General features: G+C 37.7%; 1 protein-coding gene across 15 annotated transcripts in view; it reads right to left on the reverse strand.

Moving 5' to 3' along the window:
• Positions 1–2,105: 2,105 nt before the first annotated feature.
• GPHN (gephyrin) overlaps positions 2,106–22,864 on the reverse strand; it is a 452,278-nt gene continuing 431,519 nt past the window's right edge. For all 15 annotated transcript variants that reach the window (XM_070418066.1, XM_070418183.1, XM_070418108.1 and 12 more), the window contains 6 exons: positions 21,929–22,016; positions 14,732–14,805; positions 10,429–10,493; positions 6,333–6,436; positions 4,572–4,668; positions 2,106–3,085 (listed from right to left, as the gene is read on the reverse strand). In XM_070418066.1, coding sequence (XP_070274167.1) covers positions 2,952–3,085; positions 4,572–4,668; positions 6,333–6,436; positions 10,429–10,493; positions 14,732–14,805; positions 21,929–22,016 — 562 coding nt within the window. In that variant the 3' untranslated portion in view covers positions 2,106–2,951. The remainder of the gene's footprint in view (positions 3,086–4,571; positions 4,669–6,332; positions 6,437–10,428; positions 10,494–14,731; positions 14,806–21,928; positions 22,017–22,864) is intronic.

Raw genomic sequence — 22,864 nt, forward strand, 5'->3', positions numbered from 1 at the left:
TCCAGCCCTTCCTTCCTCCTCTTTCTCCATCTGAAAGCTTACTCTGGAATTTTTAATATGCCTGCTACTGTTGTTTCTCTTTTCTCAAAGCCAAACTCACAAAAATGTTTCCTCCACCTTGTTACTGGTTTAAGCTACACAAGTTTACAGTTTCCATTTTGTAATCTGGCTTTTGCCCTCAACCCATTATTGAATTGCACTGATGTAGCTCACCAACAATTGCCTAATCAACAAATCTTTCTGAGCCTTCATGACATTTCTTTTTTACAGTTTATTATCATTTCTTTTTGAAACTCTCCTCCTTGATTTTTGGAACACTGCTCTACCTGGTTTCTGTTCTTCTACAAAATGCTCTCCCTTCCATTCCATTCACGGATTTTTTCTTCCAACACTCCACACTAAGATGCTCCAATGGCCCTCCCCTCTTCTTTATCAATTTTCTGTTTCTTTAGCTTAGTGTTTAAGAATATAGATTCTCAAGCCAGATTGCTAAATTTGAATCTTGGTTCCTCTTCCTACTAGCTGTGTGACCATGGACAAGTTGCTTAAATCTTTTTGTGCCTTAATTTTCTCATTTGTAATCTATAAAAATAAAAGCCTAATATGCTAATTAGACTGAATGTCCTCCAGACAAAGCCGGGGCTGCGAGGGAAGCCCCGGTTCCGGGTGCCAGAGGGAAGCTGGTGCCGGCAGCCGGGGGAAGGAAGGCCTAAACTTGCACAAATTTCGTGCATCAGGCATCTAGTATAGAAATAATTCTTTCAGGGTTGTTGTGAAAATTAAACAAATGAAAAGTAATGAGCATATAGTAAGCTCTATATAATGTATTTCATTGAACAAATATTTACTGATGCATACACATATGCCAGGAAATCTTCTATGGACTTGGGATAATGTAAATGAATAAAATAAACAAAATTATTTCCCTCATGGGGCTTACATTTTATAATAGAAATAATTATTATTAATTGTCCATAATTCTGTTTCTGGAATGCCTTTTTCCTGCATCATCTTTAAAATTATACACTTTCTTTAAGACCCACTAAAATGCCATCTTACCCCTTGAAATCTTACCTTATCGGAGGTAATCATTTGAACTTCTCCAACTCTTTAAATCTGAATCATGCCATTTATCATATTCTACACACTCTACCATGTATTTTCAAGTATCAAACATATCAAATATTATGTTTTTGTTTTTTCCTTTGATGGAGTTTAATGTTAGCTACTATCTCTATTCATCTTTGTAAATAGTAGCATAATATACTTTGTTCCCAAGCACATATTAGATGATCAATAAATACTTCTTGAATGAATATAGGTAAATCCCTGTTCATAATCTTTCACTTGACCTTTATTAACTAACCTTATCTTCTTTAATTGCAAGTATAAAACCTGAAATATAGGACATTGTATTTTCAACTCTGGAGATATGAAATATTAGAATCAATATTTGTTGTTTACAACTTGGTTTCATTCATCATCATCACTTGGTACCTTGTTTACTAAGAGGGCAATTTTTATTGTTTGCTTTACTAAGAATAACCTACAGCATATTCAGTGTCCTGTTATTACTATTTGAAAAGTGCCCTTAAATTTTTATTAAAGGAACCACGTGGATAAACTATATTTCATTTGTTGCATTTTCTATGATCAGCACAGATTATTTCCATTTCTCACTTCCTTTCAAACATGATAAAAAAAGGTACTCATCTGACATTTCCTGGTGCACTACTTACGTTTCCCCTCCATTCCAAAGAACTGTAGATGTTTGAAATTTGTTTTTATGGCATAAGAATTTAGTTATTTTGTTCCTAAATTATCAACTATCTTTCCTCTGAACTGGCTTCTTATTCTCTAGCTATGACTGGAAACACCAGACCAACCACAGGTTCCCTTCTGTCTTCTACTCTGTATTTTCACAAAGCTACAGACCACAATACTGTAAAATATAGTTATATAAAGCCACACTTTACATCTCCTTTATATCACTTCATCTTGCTGAGTCATCTTAAATATGCCTTTCATCCTGGCAGAACCCCATGAGAATACATGACAATGTTTAATAACAAGGCCAACACAATGGATTTTTATATAATGATCAAGGATTTTTTTTATTCATTAAGTTTCAGTATCATTACAGAAAATGTTATGGTACAGAGTTGTTTATCATTATTTTTTCTTTGCTCTTGATTTCCACATGAATGCTGGTAACACTAATATCTGTACAAGATCAGTCTTTGATTTTATGTTTTTTTTTCTGTACAATTTTAAATGTATTGGTTAAAAAGGCTGTCAGCACTTAAGGAAGCATTTCCCCCCAGTTAGATTGTTCAAATAAAAGGTATCCAGTTACTGCCCAAGAGTACTGTGCCATGAGGCTCCTGGGGTGAGAAACTTCCCGGAAGCTCTGCGAGGGATGGCTCTCCTGGAGGCAGGGCAGGGCCTCCCCCAGTCGCTCTTCTGTTGGCACTGTGCACATAAACACGAGATACATGATAAAGAACAAGCGAAAGCTCTCTGTAAAGCGGTTATGAAGCATACTAAGAAGGGAAATCCAAGTGTTGCCTACGCTAGTATAAATAAGCAGACAGCCTTGATTTGAGAGCATAAGTAGTTGTTTAAAGATGAGAAAAACACAAGTTCTGCAGGCACCTACTGCTGTCTACTAAAAGCTATCGCTATCAGACCTAGCATTGAACACACAAAGCAATTTGCAAGAAAGGAAAAATTTGCTTTGATATAATCAGAATAGAGTTATCTGTTAAGATTTATTTTTAGGTGTTTTTTTTCTTTAAAAGGTATTTAAATTCTTTTGAAATATAGTTCAAGATGTTGACTATACAGATCAACTTTTATCCAAATCAGAAAAACTAGCTGTGCCGTTGCATATTACAGGATACAGTCAATGATATGTGGACATGCATCAAAGCTTTCTCCGCTGGTGACCATCATAGTCGTCCGATGACCATGACATCCACCACCTCGCCCTTGTGGAGCTCCACGTACTGCTCTGTCTTTGGAGGTAGCATCAACAATCCGTTGGCGCTGCGCATGCTCATCAGACGGCTGCTCATCTGATTACCTAGAAAGAAATACTCTCATTGCAACAGCAGAAGCATCACTGTGGATACATCTGGAGCCCCTCTAGTCCCTTCCAAAGTAAGAACCCATTAATAGAAACATAGGTCTTCAAGAGGAAGAGATACGAACAGACTTCCCAGTACCCTTTTCAGGTAGCCTTGCTACTGTACCCTACTACCTTGCCACTAAACTCTAAAAATAAACATTAAAAATTATTGCTTAAAAGAATAAACCAGGAATTTATAGCATTATGCAAAACACCACAGAATTTTCCTCTTCAGGCCGAACTATTACATGTGTCTGAAAAATAAAGACTTTTAAAATCTATTGAAATAATGATAATAATAGCAGCGGCTACCATTTCTTTAGTAGTATTTACTAAGTGCCAGACAAGGTGGTAGGCACTTTACTTAACCATCTTTTAAAAAAATATGTTTCTATTGATTTGAGAGAGATACAAACATTGATGAGAGAAACATTATCGATCAATTGCCTCCCACACGCCCCCTGATGGAAATTGACCCTGCAACCCAGACATGTGCCCTGACCAGGCATTGAACCAGTGACCTCTTGGTGCATGGGTCGATGCTCAATCACTGAGCCACACCAGCCGGGCTTACTTAACTATCTTATTTAATTCTCACAAGACTCAAACGAGTTGAGGTAACTTGCTTAGAGTCCTACTTTCTTATGGCAAGGCCCCTGTACTTAGTCACAGTGTTAGTTGATATCTGCACTTGACAGGACTTTTGTTTCAAGGGCAATACAATTTTACTGGCGTTACATCAAAAGTTAGGTAAGATATGAGTAGAGAAGTTGGGGATAAAAGTTTAAAGTCTAGAAGAGGTAACTATAGAACTCTGAATTATCAATATCGATTTCTTAGTCCTTAAATTTTAACAAGATCTAGGGTATAGAGGAGGCTCTAGAGCAGTGGTTCTCAACCTTCCTAATGCCGCGACCCTTTAATACAGTTCCTCATGTTATGGTGACCCTCAACCATAAAATTATTTTCGTTGCTACTTCATGACTAATTTTTCTACTGTTATGTATCTGATATGCAGGATATATTTTCATTGTTCGCGACCCACAGGTTGAGAACCGCTGCTCTAGAGAATCACATTATGATTGGGCTTTATTCTCATGTTTTAAGGTGGCATAGCCACAGTCTTTCCTTTTCCTACAACCAAAATTATGCTCAGAACTTACCGGTTGAACTAATAGATAAAAATCTTTTGTAATTATAGATCTGTTTTCAAATGGTTATCTAGAAAACATGGCTCCATGGATAACTAAATATTTATTATAATTTTTTTTACTCTTTTGTCCTGTTATACTGTATGTTTAAGAATATTTAATTCATCTAATCTTCCAAAAAGGAAAATATATAATAATTCCAAATTGTGTATACCCAAGGAAGGAGGTTATATACATGTGATTTTAGCAGAATAAGTGCACAGATGTACCTGTAGGTGTGAATGACTAACCTGTACTCTGTGCCCAAGGCAGTGGTTCTTGGTGATGCCAAGTCAGTATACACCGGTGGTATTCTGGGCGAGGATCCAGTTTTACATCACATGATAACTATAGAATAGAGAGGAAAATAAAACAAATTTGATCATTTTGGGATCATCTCTTAGAACTAGGTGGTGGAGTTTGTGCAAAGAATAGAGTGGACATGAAAATTATCTTGGTATTCTGCTGTTTCCACCACTGCTACCTTATATTCTTTTAAAAAAATATATATTTTTATTGATTTCAGAGAGGAAGGGAGAGGGAAGAGAGATAGAAACATCAATGATGAGAGAGGATCATTGATTGGCTGCCTGCTGCACACCCCCACTGGAGATCGAGCCCACAACCCAGGCATGTGCTCTTGGCTGGAATCGAACCTGGGACCCTTCAGTCCACAGGCTGATGCTCTATCCACTGAGCCAAACCAGATAGGGCCCACCTTATATTCTTAATACAGGAAATCCAGAGGTTGGGTTGCTCTGATGAAAAGAGAAAAGAAGGCCAAGAAGTTGGTATTCATAGTTCAGGAAGAGGCAGATGAAAAGATTGGGTCTAATTTTTAAAAATATGTTTTTATTGATTTGAGAGAGAGAGAAAAAGAGAGGAAGAAAGAGAAACATTGATGTGAGGGAAACACTGATACACTGACTCCTACTTGTCACCTACTGGGCATCTAGCCCACAACCTAGGCATGTGCCCTGACCTGGAATCGAACCGGTGACCTTTTGGTGCATGAGATAATGCTCAACCAACTGAGCCACACTGGCCAGGGCAAGAATTAACATTTTTTATTAACATAATAATCATTTAAATCACTTTACCTTAAAATGATATAGAAAGGCTGTAGCTCTAACTAACAAAGATATTGCTTAGATTGGATGATGCAATTAAAATTGGAAATTTTGATTTAAGTTAGTCTGTGTCCAATCCATTCTGGTGACTATGTTTTTAAGTATTCTAATTATTCACTCTGACAACCCATGCTTTTCCTCTGGAGTCTAGAATATAATTCAATTGTAGGGTGTTTTTCTTGATTAAATCACACTCCACATTTTTCACTTAATCTTATGTTTATACTTTATTTCATATCAATTGGGGTTTAACTTGCGATTATTCCTAAATTATTTTGTGTTTGAGGGCAAAATCTCTCTTTGAATATCTCTCTGTTTGTGTGTTCTCCAGTACTAACTACAAGAGCTATTCGCATGGCTGTGTGATCTGCTAAGTGTTTAAGCAGGTCTCCCCCCAACCCCACCCCCCACCCCCCCACCGCAACAATGCACTGATTGGTTTATAGGAGTACAGTGGAACAAATGTTGGAATGGGATGTTACCCATACCTAGGTTGTACTTCCAGCTTTACTGCTAACTGATGGCTGTACTAGCAAGTTATTTTGCTTTCTGATACTTGTTTGTTCATCTACAAAATGGGGTTGTTTTGAAGGAGATATTTATATTAATTTAAGAAACAAGAATCAGTTGCATCAAATTGTCATTATATCTCCATTACCATATGGACTTCTTGCTGGAGAAAACTGTTCACGTTAGAAGTCATGAAATAATGTGGGAGGGGAATAAAAGGGGCCCTTTCCTCTATTTTCTATCACAAAGGAGAGACTATAACCCCATTTCCTCTCAAAACTAATATAAAACTCGAGATGTTTCTAGATCTCGATCATATCCTTAACTGTTACTAGGCTTCTATTTTGGTTCCTGGTCATTAGAAAACATTACCCTGGCTTTGATGATGGTTGGCCGAGGATCCAAGATGCCCTGCATCTTTCTCAGTGCAGGCACAACAAAGAGATTGCAGGTGACCACGGCTGACACAGGATTCCCTGAAAGTCAACCACGCAGTTATTGTAGTATCCACATAAAATTTACCGAACAATTATGACTGTCTATACCTTTAGGTATCATAGTGACATGACTACTTGTCTTTCTCTTCTGAATCACCTTGAACCCCAAAAGGATGCCAGAATAGACGTATAGTCAAGCAAATGCCATAGAGGGTACAACCTTCTGGGTCTACCAATGAAATGCAGACTTCTGATATCCAGAGGTTGATTAACACCATTTTTTTCTTCTTTTCTGAGAGCTATACATTGAAAGCCATTACCAATCTTGGTAAGTTTTAAAGCAGTTTCTACTTGCTATTTTTTTTTAACTGTTTACACTATTACAGATGTCCCCCCATTCACCCCTTCCCCTTTTTATAGTTGTCTACTTGCTATTATTATGTTTGGAAACTTCCATAGTAATATATGCTCAATACAAAGAAAATTACAAAGTAGGATAAGCATAAAAAATATCCATATTCCCCTATACATAGACATTTCTTTAAGTTTAAAAAATAAAACTAAATGATTTAAAATGTGAAGGACTTGAAGATAATACTGCATGGACTGAGTTGTGTTGTTTTCCCTCCCATTCATTTGTGGAAGTCTTAACCCCCAATGTGACTTTATTTGGAGATAGGGCCTTTAGAGAGGTTAACTAAAATTAAATGAGCTATAAGGGTGAGGCCCTAATTCAATAGAACCAGAGTCCTTATAAAAAGAGGAAAAGGCATTAGGCGTGCCTGTGCACAGAGAAAAGGCCATGTGAGGGCCTAGGGAGAAGGTAGCCATCTGTAAGCCAGGAAGAAAAACCTCAATAGAAACTAAATTTGTGTCCATATAGCTTGTAGAACTCTGAGAAAACAGATTTCTGTTATCTATAATCCAGTTATCTAGTCTGTGATATTCTGTTATGGCAGCCTGAGCGGATTAATTCAAACACCAGTTTCTTTTAGAGTTATAATAAAAATTTGAGAAATTCAATTGTACCTCTCCAAGAAGGAATCTGATTGTGTCATGCACTTTAAAGATAGGAAAGGTACATTGTGAAAACATGACTGGACTGAGAAAAACACATTTATAGTAGTTTCTTGTGTGGTATATTAACTAACCAAGCTGTGACCCTGGTGAGTTCTAAACCTTTTGAGTCTAACTTAACTAATTCACCAAATAAAGGTTGGACTATATGATTCTCAATATTCTTCTGGTTCTAAAATTCTATTTTTATTAATACTTTTATACAGTTGTATGTTGCTGGAGACCAAGATCAACAGTAATTGATATAAATGTGAGGAGTCTGGCAGAAGGCTGACCAGGACTCCTTTTGATATTCACAGGGTGAATATCTACATTTTACTACCTGCTGCTGACTCAATGGCCTAAAGCAAACTCTCCCCAAACCTGACAATCTTACTGTTTACTAAACGTTACCATTGATATGTCTGTTTGCATTCCTAAAGGCAATTGTGTATTCTAACTAATAAAAGCAGCTGGGAAAGAAGCAACAGGGAGAACTTGACTGCTATGGTTAAGTTGTCCTCTGGTTCCCCTGGTATTAAAAATAATATTTCGTCTTGTGTATCATTTGTGCGTCAGCTCTTCCTCCAAGCCTTCGAACCTGCGAAAGCCACGCTGGCCGTGGACTCTCGCAGTATGTGAATATGTATGTATATACTAGAGATATAAGATGGGCTATTAGATTTTTAGTTTCCCTTGGCCTGGCTATGTGCTGCTAATTGTATCATCAAAGTAAAAGGCAATGGTTAATTTAGCCTCTTATTAGCTAAAACCATACTTTTAATTTTCTTCTACCTACAAGTAGTTAAGAATATCTTTTTTAAGTTGTAAAAGGTGATGTGTGATACTTATTATTTCAATGGAAAATGAGTTGTCCAACAGAACTACAGTCTTAATAGGCAGCGGTGTGTGTAAGGGGGGAGGTAAGAGATCAACCAAAGGACTTGTATGCATGCATATTAGCATAACCAATGGACAGGGACACTGGGGCGGTGGGGACTTTTGGGGGTGGGGGTGAGAGTGGCGGGGGAGGGGTCAATCAGGGAAAAAGGAGACATATGTAATACTTTAAACAAAAACATCAATTGCTTTTCTCGCCTCAAAAATACAAATATTTTTTTCTGGAAAAAAACACAGTTCATTTAACAATGATTACAGAATTCCTGTAATTGCTATTGCTTTATAAAATTACTCTATAAAAATAGGACTGGAAAGACTGATATAGAAAATTCCGGAAAGTGGTTATTTCAGGGGGAAGAGGATTATGGATAACATTTCTTAATGCTTATCATCATTTTCTAAAGTTTTTATAGTGAATGTGTTATACAGTAATTCTAAAAAGTTACAAAAATAGCAAGTCGATACACAAAACTTTTAAACTTCTTTAAAACTTATGAAGCCTACTAATGGCTTTACATGCATGGCCCTTGGGAAAGCAGAAATACAATTCTGAATTTTAAAATTCTTGTGAAAGGAACCTCTTCGCTGGTTTTACAGTCTGAACATGTGAGCTCCTGCTGCCCTCTTTAGGTTTATTCAGGCTGAGCAGAGAAAATTTCAAATGAAAGTAGTAATTTGAATATAGGTTAATTATAACTTCTTTGGTAGACAAACAGTACTTCCTCAGAAATGGTGAACTAGTCTCCCACTGTAACATCCTTTTGTCACTGATGGGCTATAGGCTGAGTCATAGCTTCTGTAGACAAAGTAAACAGTGTCTTCTAGGCAAATTAAAACCAGACAGAGGTTCATAGTTTTATCTAATGGTTTTTGGAATATCTAAGGATATATTAAAGGCCCCAAGGAGTTCTATACTACAGATAAAACTTGAAGACTACTTTCCTTACATGTCCTCTCTCTTAAAATTTCCTATATGATAGAAATCTAATCTCATTTTTGCTTATAAATTCTTTGGGGGCTTTAAAAATGATTTTTAAGTCCTATATTTTTTCTGCTTGCTTTCTTTTCTTTATATCTCTATTTTGAGACTTATTTAATATAAAAAGCAAATAAACATCTCAAAGGAATAAGTAGGTTATAAAAAAATAAGTAGGTTATTTTCTGAAGGAACCTGTGTCAAAAAGAGAGAATGGGACACTGTTACAGATTAGAGGATAATTTTGTTAAAGTTGGGAAAAAAAACCAAGCTGATATACAAAACTTCTCAACTGCTTTAGAATTTTTCAAGATTAGTAATGGCTTTAAAAGCACGGCTTTAAATACACAGCCAAAAATCGGTAAAAAGCTGAATTTGAAAGTCCTTGTGAATGGAACCACTTGGCTTTTTAGAAAGTACAGAAACACATTAAAAAGTGTTATTCGCATCCTCTTCCCTGCTGAAATAACCACTATCTGAACCTGTGAGTTTCTGCTCACTTGGCAGTGAGGGTGAGGACAGTGATGTGGTCACACTGATGATGCTTGGGATTTTGGCTGAGAAGCACCAATACTAGTAGCCCCTCCTTCCACGTTGCTCACCCCCCTCCCTACGGTCCAAATTTGGCCAAAACCAAAAGCAATTTTGTATTTTTTTGTTCTAGATTCTCAACCAGCATTTGCATGTGTGGTTCACAGCCCTTTGGCCCCTCGAGCACAATACTTCAAGTTGTGGGACACGGTTAGGCTGCTAACTTTGACCGATCTCCCATAAGGAAAAGCAGGTGCCCCAGAAAGATCCAGTGACAGCTAATACTTGGTTATCGTTTTAGGGTTTGGAATGTGCTGTGAAATATACTATCTAATTTGACTTTTACACCAACCCTGTGAAGTAGTAATTAGCCCCATTTTATAGATGAAGAAACACCTTCAGTGAGGTTAAGTGATTCATCAAGTAAGTAAAGCTGGGACTTGAGCCCAGGTCATTTAGATTCCAAATAAAGTACTCTGATAGGGGACTGGTCACTTGGGATTCAAAATCATTTTTGGTCATTTTTTTTTTCAGAAAAGGCAAAATAAACTGTTTCAATCATTCTTACCTGGTAGTGCAAAAATTATTTTTCTTACACCATCAATATCCAAAGTTGCAAATGTCGTTGGCAGGCTAGAGAAAAAAAGAAGATGATTAGTTCTGTAAAGTAGTATAACAGGTAAATTCAGTACTCCAGTTTTCTTGTTACATGGTTCTTCTAATAGAAAGCTTGTCATATAAAAATACTTCTCTGTTGATTATTTAAATCTTTATATCCTGAAGTGTTTCAAGAGCATGTAAATTAATTTGTTTTTAGCATCTACTATTTCCAAGTAACCAAACTCCTTGGTTTTCTGTAGCTTACTTTTCTCCCTTCCTGCCAGTGTCATAGAAGAGTATCCCAAGTCCTGGAGTTTCTCCACCCACCTAGCTAATGATGTCTATACTATTGTTGCTGATGATTCATAACAATCATTCTAATTATCAGAAGGTTACCTCATAATACATGCCTATCAGATAACTGCCTATTGCTCAAAAGGAGTATTTCTCAACCCTTTAAAACTGTATTCAGCAATAAACATAAGAACTTCCCTCCTATGAAAGGAGTGTTTTGAAATGTCAAAATAAATAAAAAAGAACCATGACTAGAATATAATTAAAGCAATAATAATATTAAAAATTCCCATATTATACTTTCTCAAGTTTCTGACATGAATCTTTACCATGAGGGGCATGGAGAGGGGTAAGTGTGAGTGGCATGGAGAAGGTGGGAAGTTAAGAATAGTAATTTTTTTCTATTGCCTATCCTTTACATAGAATTTCAGCTATAATTTTTATCGTATTAATGAAACTTGAGTGGTGTAGAATCCTTAAGGAGTGATGAAGTTTCCTATAGTTGAAAAATTATCTTTTTAAGCACCCAAATTTGTTTTATTTTTACTGTTTTTGCAGGTTGGGCTTTCAAAAATGGGTCATAATATTTTTTGATGATTTACAGCCATTATTATTAACTTATTCTACTCTTCTATAATACAGTGATTTTGGGTCACAAGGGTATTTTGTGTTCTTTTCACTTATAAACCATAGATGTGAGAGAGAAACATTGGTTGCCTCCCATACGCACCCCGTCCAGGTATCAAACCCACAACCCTAGGTATGTGCCCTGACCAGGAATCAAACCTGCAACTTTTTTTGGTGTATGGGACAAGGCTCTAACCAGCTGAGCCACCGGCCAGGGCATCTGTTTTCTTTGTTGTTGTTTTTTTTTTGTTTTTTTTTTTAACTAGTGTTTTTCTGTGGCTTCCCTTAATGCTAGACTGTCATCATCTCTACCCTTAAAGCTTGCTTAGGTTTGGGAACCAGAAAGTAGTAATAGTAGTTACATTGTTGGAATGATAATAATAACAATAATAAAAGTTACTATTTTAAAAAAGTTCTATTAACTACATCTATTATTTCATTTAATTTTCACAGTAATCTCATGAGGTGATAATTATCATCCCATTTTATAGACGAGGAAACTGAGAGATTAACAATGCCCCAAATCACTCAGCTACTAAGTGGGGAAACAAAGATTTGAACCAAGCTTTGTCTAACTGTATGACTCATAGCTTGATGAGGCTCTGTATATAGGGTATGCTGTATATAGACTTCATAACATCTATTTTTGACTACTCTGAGGGCTATTTTTTGCTTACTTTCTGATTCTTTGATGTAGTTTAGAAAGATGAGATTAGATTGTCATATTGATTTATAGATAGGTTATTTGGCAATGATTGTTACTGTATGATGAAAATAATTTCCAAGATGCATTCTCAAAAACAGCTATGTTCACTGTAGATGACTCATAAAAATTGTGATTGGTAGATCTGGTTGATAATAATCCAAATGCTTTTTTTGAGTATCTCTGTGTTTAAAATGAAAGAGGTTAGTTACATTCTAAATGCACTGTACGTGGGAAGAGCAAGACTAAAATGTTCTGAGGTTTTATATTTGTTCTTGTACTATTAGGCAGCAATTATCTTTAAAATCTTACCTTTAGACAAGTATAAAATTCTGGCCAAGTAAAGGAAGCTCATTTAAAATTCTAAACCACTTTACTATAGCAAACTAACATGCATAATAAGAGTGAGGAGGGAATGCATAATACCTTCCATCTACTATACTTAAAGCCAATTCAAATCATCTTGCATCTTGCAGACAGGTACTATGATTTATCTAAAGGCACTAATTTTAAAAAAATTCCATTACAACAAAACATTTTGTTATCATGCATTGCTGTCACGAGTGTCCTATTGCTAGACTGTGAAGTCTTTTTAAGCTCTGGGAAACCATTTCCTTGGAACTCAACACTTATTGTTCAATTCCCCTCTTGAGATGAGAATGTAACAGAACAATGAGTGAAGTCACAGGGGTTATGACTTTAAGGGAACTGATGAAGTCCCAAAGTTGAAGTAAGTGGTAAATAAAAGACTGAAAATAAAAAGAGTGCTAAAATTATACATCACAGGTGCTGAGATTAATTTAAACATATATTACACAAATAATTGTCTTCTAGCGGTGAGGGCAAGTAATGCCATCTTTTTTCTCACTGCAAAGGAAATAATTGATTTAATTTTGGGGGTTAGTGAGAAGCACACTGACATACTTTTGAGATGTCCTCTGTTTTCTAATCAAATTTGTATGGCCCATAGGGAAAGGAAAAGAAAAAGCCTGTGCACCCACACCATAGCAACATTTGCTTAAGATAAAATATTCCTAATAAGAATAATCCAAATCCAACAATTTCAATAATAAAAGAACCTTGTCAGTAGCAGCCATATTGGGGTAACTACAGAATTAAAATGCCAAGAATTTTAAGTTCTATCAAGTTGTGAAGAAAACTTTAGGGATAATCTTAACTTCATACTTAAATAGCAAAATCATGGAGGCAAAGCCTGATCGCTATCCTAGAACTGACATGAGTACCCAATAAATCAGGGAGATTACAAGGGCTAGGGACACTTAAAAAAGGCTTCTGGAATATGGTAATAGTTCCCACAGCTCCTAACTGTAAGTCTCACCTCTACTCTCTCTTGGGGTTCACATGAGCACCCATCAGAGTATAATTCTGAACTACAGCATTATTGTTATTGTCCCTGATGGCATGGAGGTGGTGCTGGAATGATCACCACACACTGAGCCGTTGAATAGGGAACCAAAGGTTTACAGAGTAGCAGGGATCTGAATAGGTAGACAACTGCTTGAAGACATGGCCACACATATTTCATCAACACCAATGTTTGATATTCTTTAAAGATTTACAATTGATTATAGAGCTTCCATCAGTCCTTCCTTAGGGAGTTATTAGTTTTTAGGATATGTGCAAGATCTTAGTATTTAGTTATTTTTCTTTCCTCCTAGGAGGTAGTAAGAAGCAGTATAAAATACTACTTATTAAGTATTCTTACAAAGGAAAAAAAGTTGAATCTTCATCTAATCAAGCCATTAGACCTAACTTCCAGTCTACAGAATATCCTGGAGAGAGTGGAACAAATTAAATACCACCACAAAAACAATCAGCCCAATCCATTCGTTTAGGACAAATGATTCATTCAGTTTCAACAAGTCAATGGCATGACAAAAAAGGAGGGGGACAGTAAATGTTCTTTAACAGCCACATACAATAAGTGCACTGACTTGAATCCTAATGCAAACGAAACAATTATAAGAAGGCATTCTTTTTCTTAACACATAGGAGAATTCTGAATATGATCAGGGTATTAGATGTTAAGGTATTCTTATATATTTTGTTAGGCGAGGCAATACCACTGTGATTACTTACATAAGAGGATACTGCTGCTGTTGTTATTATTTGAGATGTATATAAAAATGACAAATCTAGAATTTGCTTTAATATAAGCTAGCCCTTTGTCCCCCCAACAAGGTGTGGAATGGGCTGATGAAGCAATTATGAAAAAATGTTGATAGTTACAGAAGCTAGGTGATGGGTTCATGGGGGCTTCACTGTACTTCCTACTTATGTGTATGTTTGAGAATTTTCATATTGAAATGTTTTTAAAGAGAGAGAAAGAATCAGTATGGAGAGAAAGAGAAAAAGAGAAAGCAGGAACTAGACTTGGGAATTAAAGGGAAAAAGGTTTGGTAAGTTGCTTTGCTTTGTTTATACCAAACTCAGTGATTCATAAGGAAGATGAATACCCATTTCAGATAGGAGCTGCACTTGTGCAAAGAATTCTTTTACTACAATATTTTTTCTATTAAAATAGGTAATCCATCATAGACTATATAAGAAGAAAGCATTTAAAGCTTTGTTAATTAAAGTAAGCCAAACCAAGCCCATATATGAGATAACAAGATTATTTTCATACCCTGGCTTCATAAACACCCTGCCGAAATGGATCTGAGCATGAAGGTCAATGTCCAGCACCTGCTTGAGATAGTCCTGCAAATATGAAAAAGAATCGCTTTATTTTCAGACATTTGAATACCAGACTTTCAAGATGAAGATAAAATGAATTTATAAGATTAAAATAAAAAAACCACCTTATTTTAGTGAAGTTGACTTTGCGTAAGACAAATATTCATTCCTCAGTCAGTCATTCATTCAATAAATATTTATTGAGCACTTGTTATATGCTAAGTACCAATCTAGGTTCAGGGGATATAGTCTTGAACAAAAGAGATAATGCTCTTTATATTTATACTAGAGGCCCGGTGCACAAAAATTTGTGCACTCGAGGGGGGAAGGGGGGTCCGGCCTGTGCCCTCTCGTCTGGGACCCCTCGGGAGATAATGGCCTGCTGGCTTAGGCCTGCTACTGGGTGGCAGAGGGCATGCCCAATCCCTAGGTGCAGCCCCTGGTCGGGCTCAGAGCAGGGCTGATTGGGGAGTTGGGGCGCCGCCCCCTGTCATGCACAGAGCAGGGCGGATTGGGAGGTTGCGATGCCACCCTCAGTCACGTTCAGGGTAGGGCTGATTGGGGGGTTGGGGCACCGCCCCCTATCACACTCAAGGCAGGGTTGATGGGGAGGTTGCGGCGCCACCCCCTGTGATGCACAGAGCAGGGCCCATCTGGAGGGTTTGGGCTCCGTACCCTGCAGGGCCAATCAGGGGGCTGGGGCACTGCCCCCTGTGATGCACAGAGCAGGGCCAATCAGGGGGTTGGGGAGCTCCCCCCTGTCATGCACAGAGCAGGGCTGATCAGGGGGTTGGGGAGCTCCCCCCTGTCACGCACAGAGCAGGGCCGATCAGGGGGTTGAGGAGCTCCCCCCTGTCACTCACAGAGTAGGGCCGATAGGGGAATTAGGGCACCGCCCCCTGACACACACACAGCAGGGCCGATCAGGGGGTTGGGGCGCCACCACTGTCACACTCAGGGCAGGGCTGATCGGGAGGTTATGGCTCTACCCCATCACACACAGAGCAGGCCCCGTGTGTGGGGGGGGTTGGGGCGCCGCCCTCTATCACCCACAGAGCAGGGCTGATCAGGGGGTTGGGGCACCACCACTCTCACACTCAGGGCAGGGCCGATGGGGAGGTTATGGCTCTACCCAGTCACACACAGAGCAGGGCCTGTGTGTGGGGGGTTTGGGCGCCTTCCCCTGTCACGAACAGAGCAGGGCGGATAGGGAGGTTGTGGCCCCGCCCCGTCACATGCAGAGCAGCAGGGCAATCAGGGGGTTTGGGCGCTGCCCCCTGTCACGCTGATCCGGTGCCAGGGGGCCTCGCGGCTCCGCTGATCCCGGTGCTGGGAGGCATATTACCCTTTTACTATATAGGATAGAGGCCTGGGGGCCGGCTGGTTTGCCCTGAAGGGTGTCCTGGATCAGGGTGGGGGTCCCCACTGGGGTGCCTGGCCAGCCTAGATGAGGTGATGATGGCTGTTTGCAGCTGGTCACACACCCTTCAGGGTGGGGGTCCCCACTGGGGTGCCTGGCCAGTCTGGGTGAGGAGCTGAGGGCTGCTTTCAGGCTGGCAGTTGACTGAAGCACCCAACCGCTCCTTTTTTTCTTTTTCTTTTTTTTTTATTCTGGGCCAGCTTTAGCTCTGGCTCTAGCTCTGAGGCTTCCGCTGCTGAAAGCAGGTATCTGGTTTGTTTGCGTTCTATAATCGAAACAATGTATAATTCCAGCTCTGAGATCCCGGCCGGCTGAAAGCTGGTTTCTGGGGTTTTGTTTAGCTTCTATATTTGTTACAATGTTTCTTAGAGTTGCACTTCAGAGGCCGGCAAGTCAGGTGGGGAACGTTGGAGTCTGCAGTCACTGGAGCAAGCAAGCCTCATGTTCGCTTCCAGCTGCCTGGCTGCCGGCCGCCATCTTGGCTGACAGTTAATTTGCATAAGGATATGCTGATTAGCCAATGGGAAGGGTAGCGGTTGTACGCTAATTACCATGTTTCTCTTTTATTAGTGTAGATTTATTTATTATATGTGTTTTTTATTGATTTCAGAGAGAGGAAGGGACAGGGAGAGAGGGATAGAAACATCAATGATGAGAGAGAATCATCCATTGGCTGTCCCCTGCAAGTCCCCCACTGGGGATCAAGCCTGCAACGTGGGCATGTGTCCTGACTGGAAATAGAACTGCGACCTCCTGGTTCATGGGTTGATGCTCAACCACTAAGCCACACCAGCTGGACTTCATATATATTTTAAACCTTTCAAGTTATTATTATTTTATACAATCAACACTCATTTACATTTACCTACATATTAACCCTTTCCTTCTTCCTTTTTGCTTTTCAGTCCTTTCTGCATTTCCATGCTTCCATAATCTTTCTGCCTAAAAAACTTGCTTTAGTATAGGTCTGCTCAGTTTTTGTTTGACTAAAAATGTCCCTATCTTAATTTTTGAAGGAAATTTTTGCTGAATACACAGTTCCACAGAGGCAGTTATTTTCTTTTAGCATTTTATAAATGCCATTCCAGTGTTTCTGAGTACCATCATTTCCAGTTAAATCATTTCTGTTAGTTTTACTGTTAGTTCTTTGAAGGAAAAATGTCCTTTGGTAAGATTTTCTCTTTGTCCTTGACTTTCAGTAGTTTTGCTATAATTATTTAAGGATGGTTTCTTCCTATTTATACTGATTGAGATTAGCAGAGCTCCTTGAATTTCTGACTTGATATCTTTTATTGATTTGGGAAAACTCTTTGCCAATACTTCTTACATATTGCTTCTGCTTACTCTTTCTCCTTTCCTTCTGGACACCTATTGCATATATGTTAGACCTTTCACCATATCCCATATGTCTTTTATGCCTTTTTTCATCCCTTTTCTAAAATTTTCATTTAATACTTATGAGTAGATTCTAGTTTTCTAGTAAAATTCTTCATTTTGTTATTCCTTTTTATTAAACATATTAATTACATTGTTTTAAAGTCCATCATTTTTAGGGCTTTTCTATCTTGTTTTTTTTTTTTTTCTTAGTTTTTTAGTAATTTTAGCTGGTAATTTAAAAAATTGAAGTGGAAAAATTGAAGAGGCTCTGGATAATAATATATTCCTCCAGAAACTTCTGGCAGTCAGTTAAGGTAAACTAAGATTACTATGGTCTAATCCAGTATTGAGATAATTTGAGAGAGATTTCAGTCTTTGAGAAGGCTTGTTTTTTTTTCCCCCAGTTTGTCCTTATTCCTAGAACATAGCTTTTCAAGGGTTTAAACTGAAAACCTGAAATTTCTGCCAAGGTCCCTCCTTTATGGCAGGCTCTGAACTCCTAAGAAAAATTCTGTTCACTTCATTAATTTATTAGTTACTGTTTTATTCTTGGTTTCTTGGCCTCTGATACTATTATACCTTCCCTCTCCCTGGCTTAGGAATTAGTAAAGGCATTGAAGAAAAATATGATGAAGAATTCCAGTTTTAATTCTCTGCGGTTCACTTTTTTTCTCTTTTCCTTCTTTTCTTTAAAAATTAAAAAAAGTTAATATAGCTTTTATAGTTGTTCTTGGTGGGAGGATTGATTTCAAATATTTTATTGTTGTTTGAAAATTAGGTAACTAAGTGGTTTCTCAGATACCCATGATCCTATCTAATCAGGTACTCAATTCTTTTTTGACAACTCTTTTAATTTTGCCTTCTAAAAATCAGGCCTAAATTTAGAAAAACAAAAACAAAACTTCAGAATATCTTTTACACCTGAAACTATCTTTCAAATTTCCTAGAGGGTCCTCTAAGAAATCATAAAGATTTGTACTTTTATCTTATAAAAAGAGATGTTTAGAAATAATTAGGTTTGTTCCTTAATGTCCCCATATTAAGAGTGTCATGGGAGGGGAGTTGCTGTCATATCTGAGAAGAGATGCTCAGTATGCCCTAAGGTTCGATTCATATAGGTAAAATGTTATTAAATAACTACTTTAGAAATTTTATGCTTTATGGGAAGTGCCTGGAGATTTGACAATGCCCTAGCTGTCCACTATGCTTTTACTCTCAGGGAAAACACTGATAAAAATATTTATGAAATAGTTAGATACTGGTCCAGTTGGTGTGGCTCAGTGGTTGAACATTGACCTATGAACCAGGAGGTCATAGCTCGATTCCCAGCCAGGGTTGTGGGTTCGATCATCAGTATGGGGTGTACAGGAAGCAGCCGATCAACGATTCTCTCTCCTCATTGATGTTTCTCTCTCTCTCTCTACCTTCCTCTCTGAAATCAATAAATATATTTAAAAAAAGAAAAAATTCGATACTGTACACCAGTAGAGAATTTTACTTATCATCTATTCTGATATTATTGATTACAGCATCAAATGATGCACGGCCATTAAGTATCTGCTATCTATGGAGTTTCTGTTTTACTCTGATGCTTGCAGTAGGCTCGGCTATAAGCTACAGTCAATAGTTTGTGTCTGCAACAAAGGCAGATTCAGAATACTAGGCAGGAATGTCAGAGAAACTTTGAAACACTGACACTTCAAAGAATAGTCTTGGGTACAGGCTTAGATAGAGCTTAGGTAACTTTTATACAGTACCAGTGAACTGAGTCAGGAATCCCAGGACTCTTTAGAATGGAAGCAGATGGTTTCATGAAAGCAGACTGCTAACCCAAGATCTAGCAGAGCAAGAATGATATAGGGCTGAATAAAATGATAAGGAAAAATTTTACTGTGTTTATTTGTTCAGAATATTGCTGATTAGTTTTAATATTCTATTGCTGTTTAACTCTAAATTTGCAACAAATTCAAGAAGGCCTATATTATTAATTAACAGTCTTGCTGCTAAATAATTAGGGTAAGCCTATGAGACCACCCTTTTTTTGTGTGATCAAAACTATCTGTGATTATTTTGATCAGATGAGGTAACGGAGACACTATTAGGAAAACTTAAGAGACTGTTAAATAGGCAATAAAATAAAATAAATAAAATTACTGGGTATCCAGGTTAAGTATATTCTTCTTGGTTATCTGCACCATTCATTGTTTTTGAATTATTTTACAATTTTGCAGGTTGAAGAAAATTTATAGTAATTCATATAATTCTTTAGTTTTTCAGGACAAAAAGCAGATTCTATTTATCTGAAACTTCCAATTTTTATAAAAATAAAAACTCTTGAAAAAGTCTGTGTGAAGCAGGGGGAGGTAGCAGTGAGGAGAGATTTTATCTGAAAGAGTCATTTTTCATTGGCTCCTTTATAAAGAAAACTAATAGGCCTTACTATATTGGCTCCGTTTAATTGTGAGGGTATCCCTAGGATAAATGACATCTTTGTTAGTTATAAACTTGTTGCCTCTTCAGAAGTATTAGGAAAGACAAATTTTAGGTCTGACAAATAATTATTGTCCTACAATTAAGTTCATTAATAACCAAGATAAGTTATACATGACACACTCCCTGGGAATAACAAATTTAATATTTAAGTACTCAACTTCAGGACTGCTCTTGTGATACTCGGAATACCACAGGCAGTTTGATGATAATAAAAACAGACATTATAGGTCTACTATAATGCAGACTTCAGCCCTAGCCTTTGTGATCTCAGGAGATCTGCAGTAATTTGCTATACTGAGGACTGAAGACTGCTAGGAGACTTGAAGGAAGACTAACCCAGCAAACTGTCTGCTATAAGGAGAATACCTACCTACATTTTAATAGCTTTGCTCTTGGATGTCATTTGCGATGGTAGTCTTGGACTGAGATCCTCTCTTTTTCTTCATTGGCTTTAGCATCTGAATTGCTATTCTTAAACATTCTAAAACTAAAGTTGGGAATGAAAGCAGGCATTCTTTGTTCAGGCTACTGTATTCTGACATTTGTTCTCAGAGCCTATAGAATTCACTGTCCAAAGAGTCAGGTTAAAGATTAAGGCAGCTTTATAGCTAGTGAGTGCAGGGACCAAGAACAATCATATACATAAGGTCTAGCTAAAAATAAATCAAGCTCTTGGAAAATATGATTTTAGTAAAAGTTTCTATTATGACAATATTTTTGTAATTTTCAGTTCAGTCATTAATATGAGATTTAAAAAAAAACATGGAAAGGGATTATACATTTGCAAATTATTTTGTGATCTGAAATGTTATTGTGCCAAACATAAGGTTGGTTATCATAGTAAAGAATATTTCACTTTTATAACATTATTCAATGGATCCAATAATAATCATGGACCATTCATTTAGACATATATATAAATTTAATGATACTGAGATATTCAAATTGTAATTTTATAGGGGTAAGCATATACCATATGCAAATATACTTAGTCTTATAAAATCCAACATATATATATATGTGTGTGTATATATATATATATATATATATATATTTATATCCATGCTTGCATTTTATTTTCATCATTATTATGATTATGACTATTTTTCAAGTGGGGCAAAGGAATACCTAATCTTCTCTTTCTACCTTGTGGGCAACCAGGTTTGAAATATGAGGGAGGGGGGTGGCGAGGTCATCTGTAATTTAAATTTAGGTAGAAGGAAGGATCTTGGAGTTTTAACTTAGGAGTAAATATCTACACTAATAAAAGAGAAACATACAAATTGGTCATCACTCTGCTATGCCCACCAGCCAATCAGAGCAACTATGCAAATCAACCCAACAAAGATGGCGGTTAATTTGCATACGCAGGCATGGAGCAAAGACTGAAGACAGCGTAGAAGGAAGCTAAGTGCTGCAGAAGGGAGCGAAGCTGTGGAGAAGCAAGTGCGGCGGCAGAGATGGGAGGGAAGCAAGCGGGGTGGCCGCAGGAAGTGCTATTCTTGCAGGAATAGGCCCGAGGAAGCCCTATTCTTGCAGGAATCTTCCTGCAACAGGCCTCTAGTTACATATAAAAGAAGTCCTAATGTACTAAGGTTGATTGAGCAAAAAGCTAGAAATCTCCAGGGGGAGGTCAAAACCATAATGCAAATTGTGGGATTTTCAATGCTGCTTCTGAGGTAAGCTCTCTGACCTAGACAGCATTCCTTTCTGTATGCCCAGAAATTTCTGAAGTCCCATGGATTTTTAGCTTTGTGGGGGTCTTGTTATACCCCAGAGCACTACCAGATCACAGTTAATCAACTGCATGTAAAGACATTATACTGGATAAATTTCCATGATCCCCATTCTTCATACCTTTTCCCCCATGGACACACCCCCTGATGTGATGATGACATCAGCACGACTGATACCCTCATTCAAGGCATTGAGTAAGTCATCTGGGCTGGAAAAAAAAAAGACAAACACATTAATACACAAGGAAAAGGTTTTAGATATAGTGCCCACTTTAAACTAAACCATGTTATTCACTGAGTAGGCATTAACCTGAGCACAGCACTATATTCTGTACAAAGTAGGAATTAAAGGGTCTCTGCCCGACAGGAGCATAACTCTTATTGTGGAGAAAGAATTATGAGCAGAAGTAGTGGCTACTGGTACTTTCACAGGGTTTTCTTCTCTTTTCTCTATCTAACAGGGTAACATAATAAGGGGAAATGATAAGGTATTTGTGTATGCCAAATAGTGATGATTGAAAAATAATTTGTACTTTAAAATTTTGAGATATATTCTCACCATTGCCACAAAGGGGATGTAAGATAAAGCCTCCTAGGTCAGTGGTCAGCAAACTGTGGCTCACGAGCCACATGTGGCTCTTTGGCCCCTTGAGTGTGGATCTTCCACAAAATACAGACTTCTGTGCATGGGCCACGAAGTTTCAATCGCACTGTACATGTGCGCCCGCACGTGGTATTTTGTGGAAGAGCCACACTCAAGGGGCCAAAGAGCCGCATGTGGCTCATGAGCCGCAGTTTGCCGACCACTGTCCTAGGTATATATGAGTAGCATCCCTTCTCTCAAAGAGCAGGAGATCTTAAAGAGATATTGTGATATCATTTAATTCTGCCTTCAGTAACAATCACAGTTTTAATTAGATTTGGATGATGATTAATCATTTATTTAAAAATAAATCAAATACCAGTATTAATCTTAATTTACTAACACTTTATATCCATTTTCACTTAAGTACTTATCCATTGTTCTCTTAGAGTGCCAAATATTATATGAAAGTAT

Source organism: Myotis yumanensis, unplaced genomic scaffold (genome assembly GCF_028538775.1).
Source record: "Myotis yumanensis isolate MYYU_CA2020_CCGP unplaced genomic scaffold, mMyoYum1.0.hap1 SCAF_1, whole genome shotgun sequence".
In the NCBI taxonomy this organism is placed as follows: domain Eukaryota; kingdom Metazoa; phylum Chordata; class Mammalia; order Chiroptera; family Vespertilionidae; genus Myotis; species Myotis yumanensis.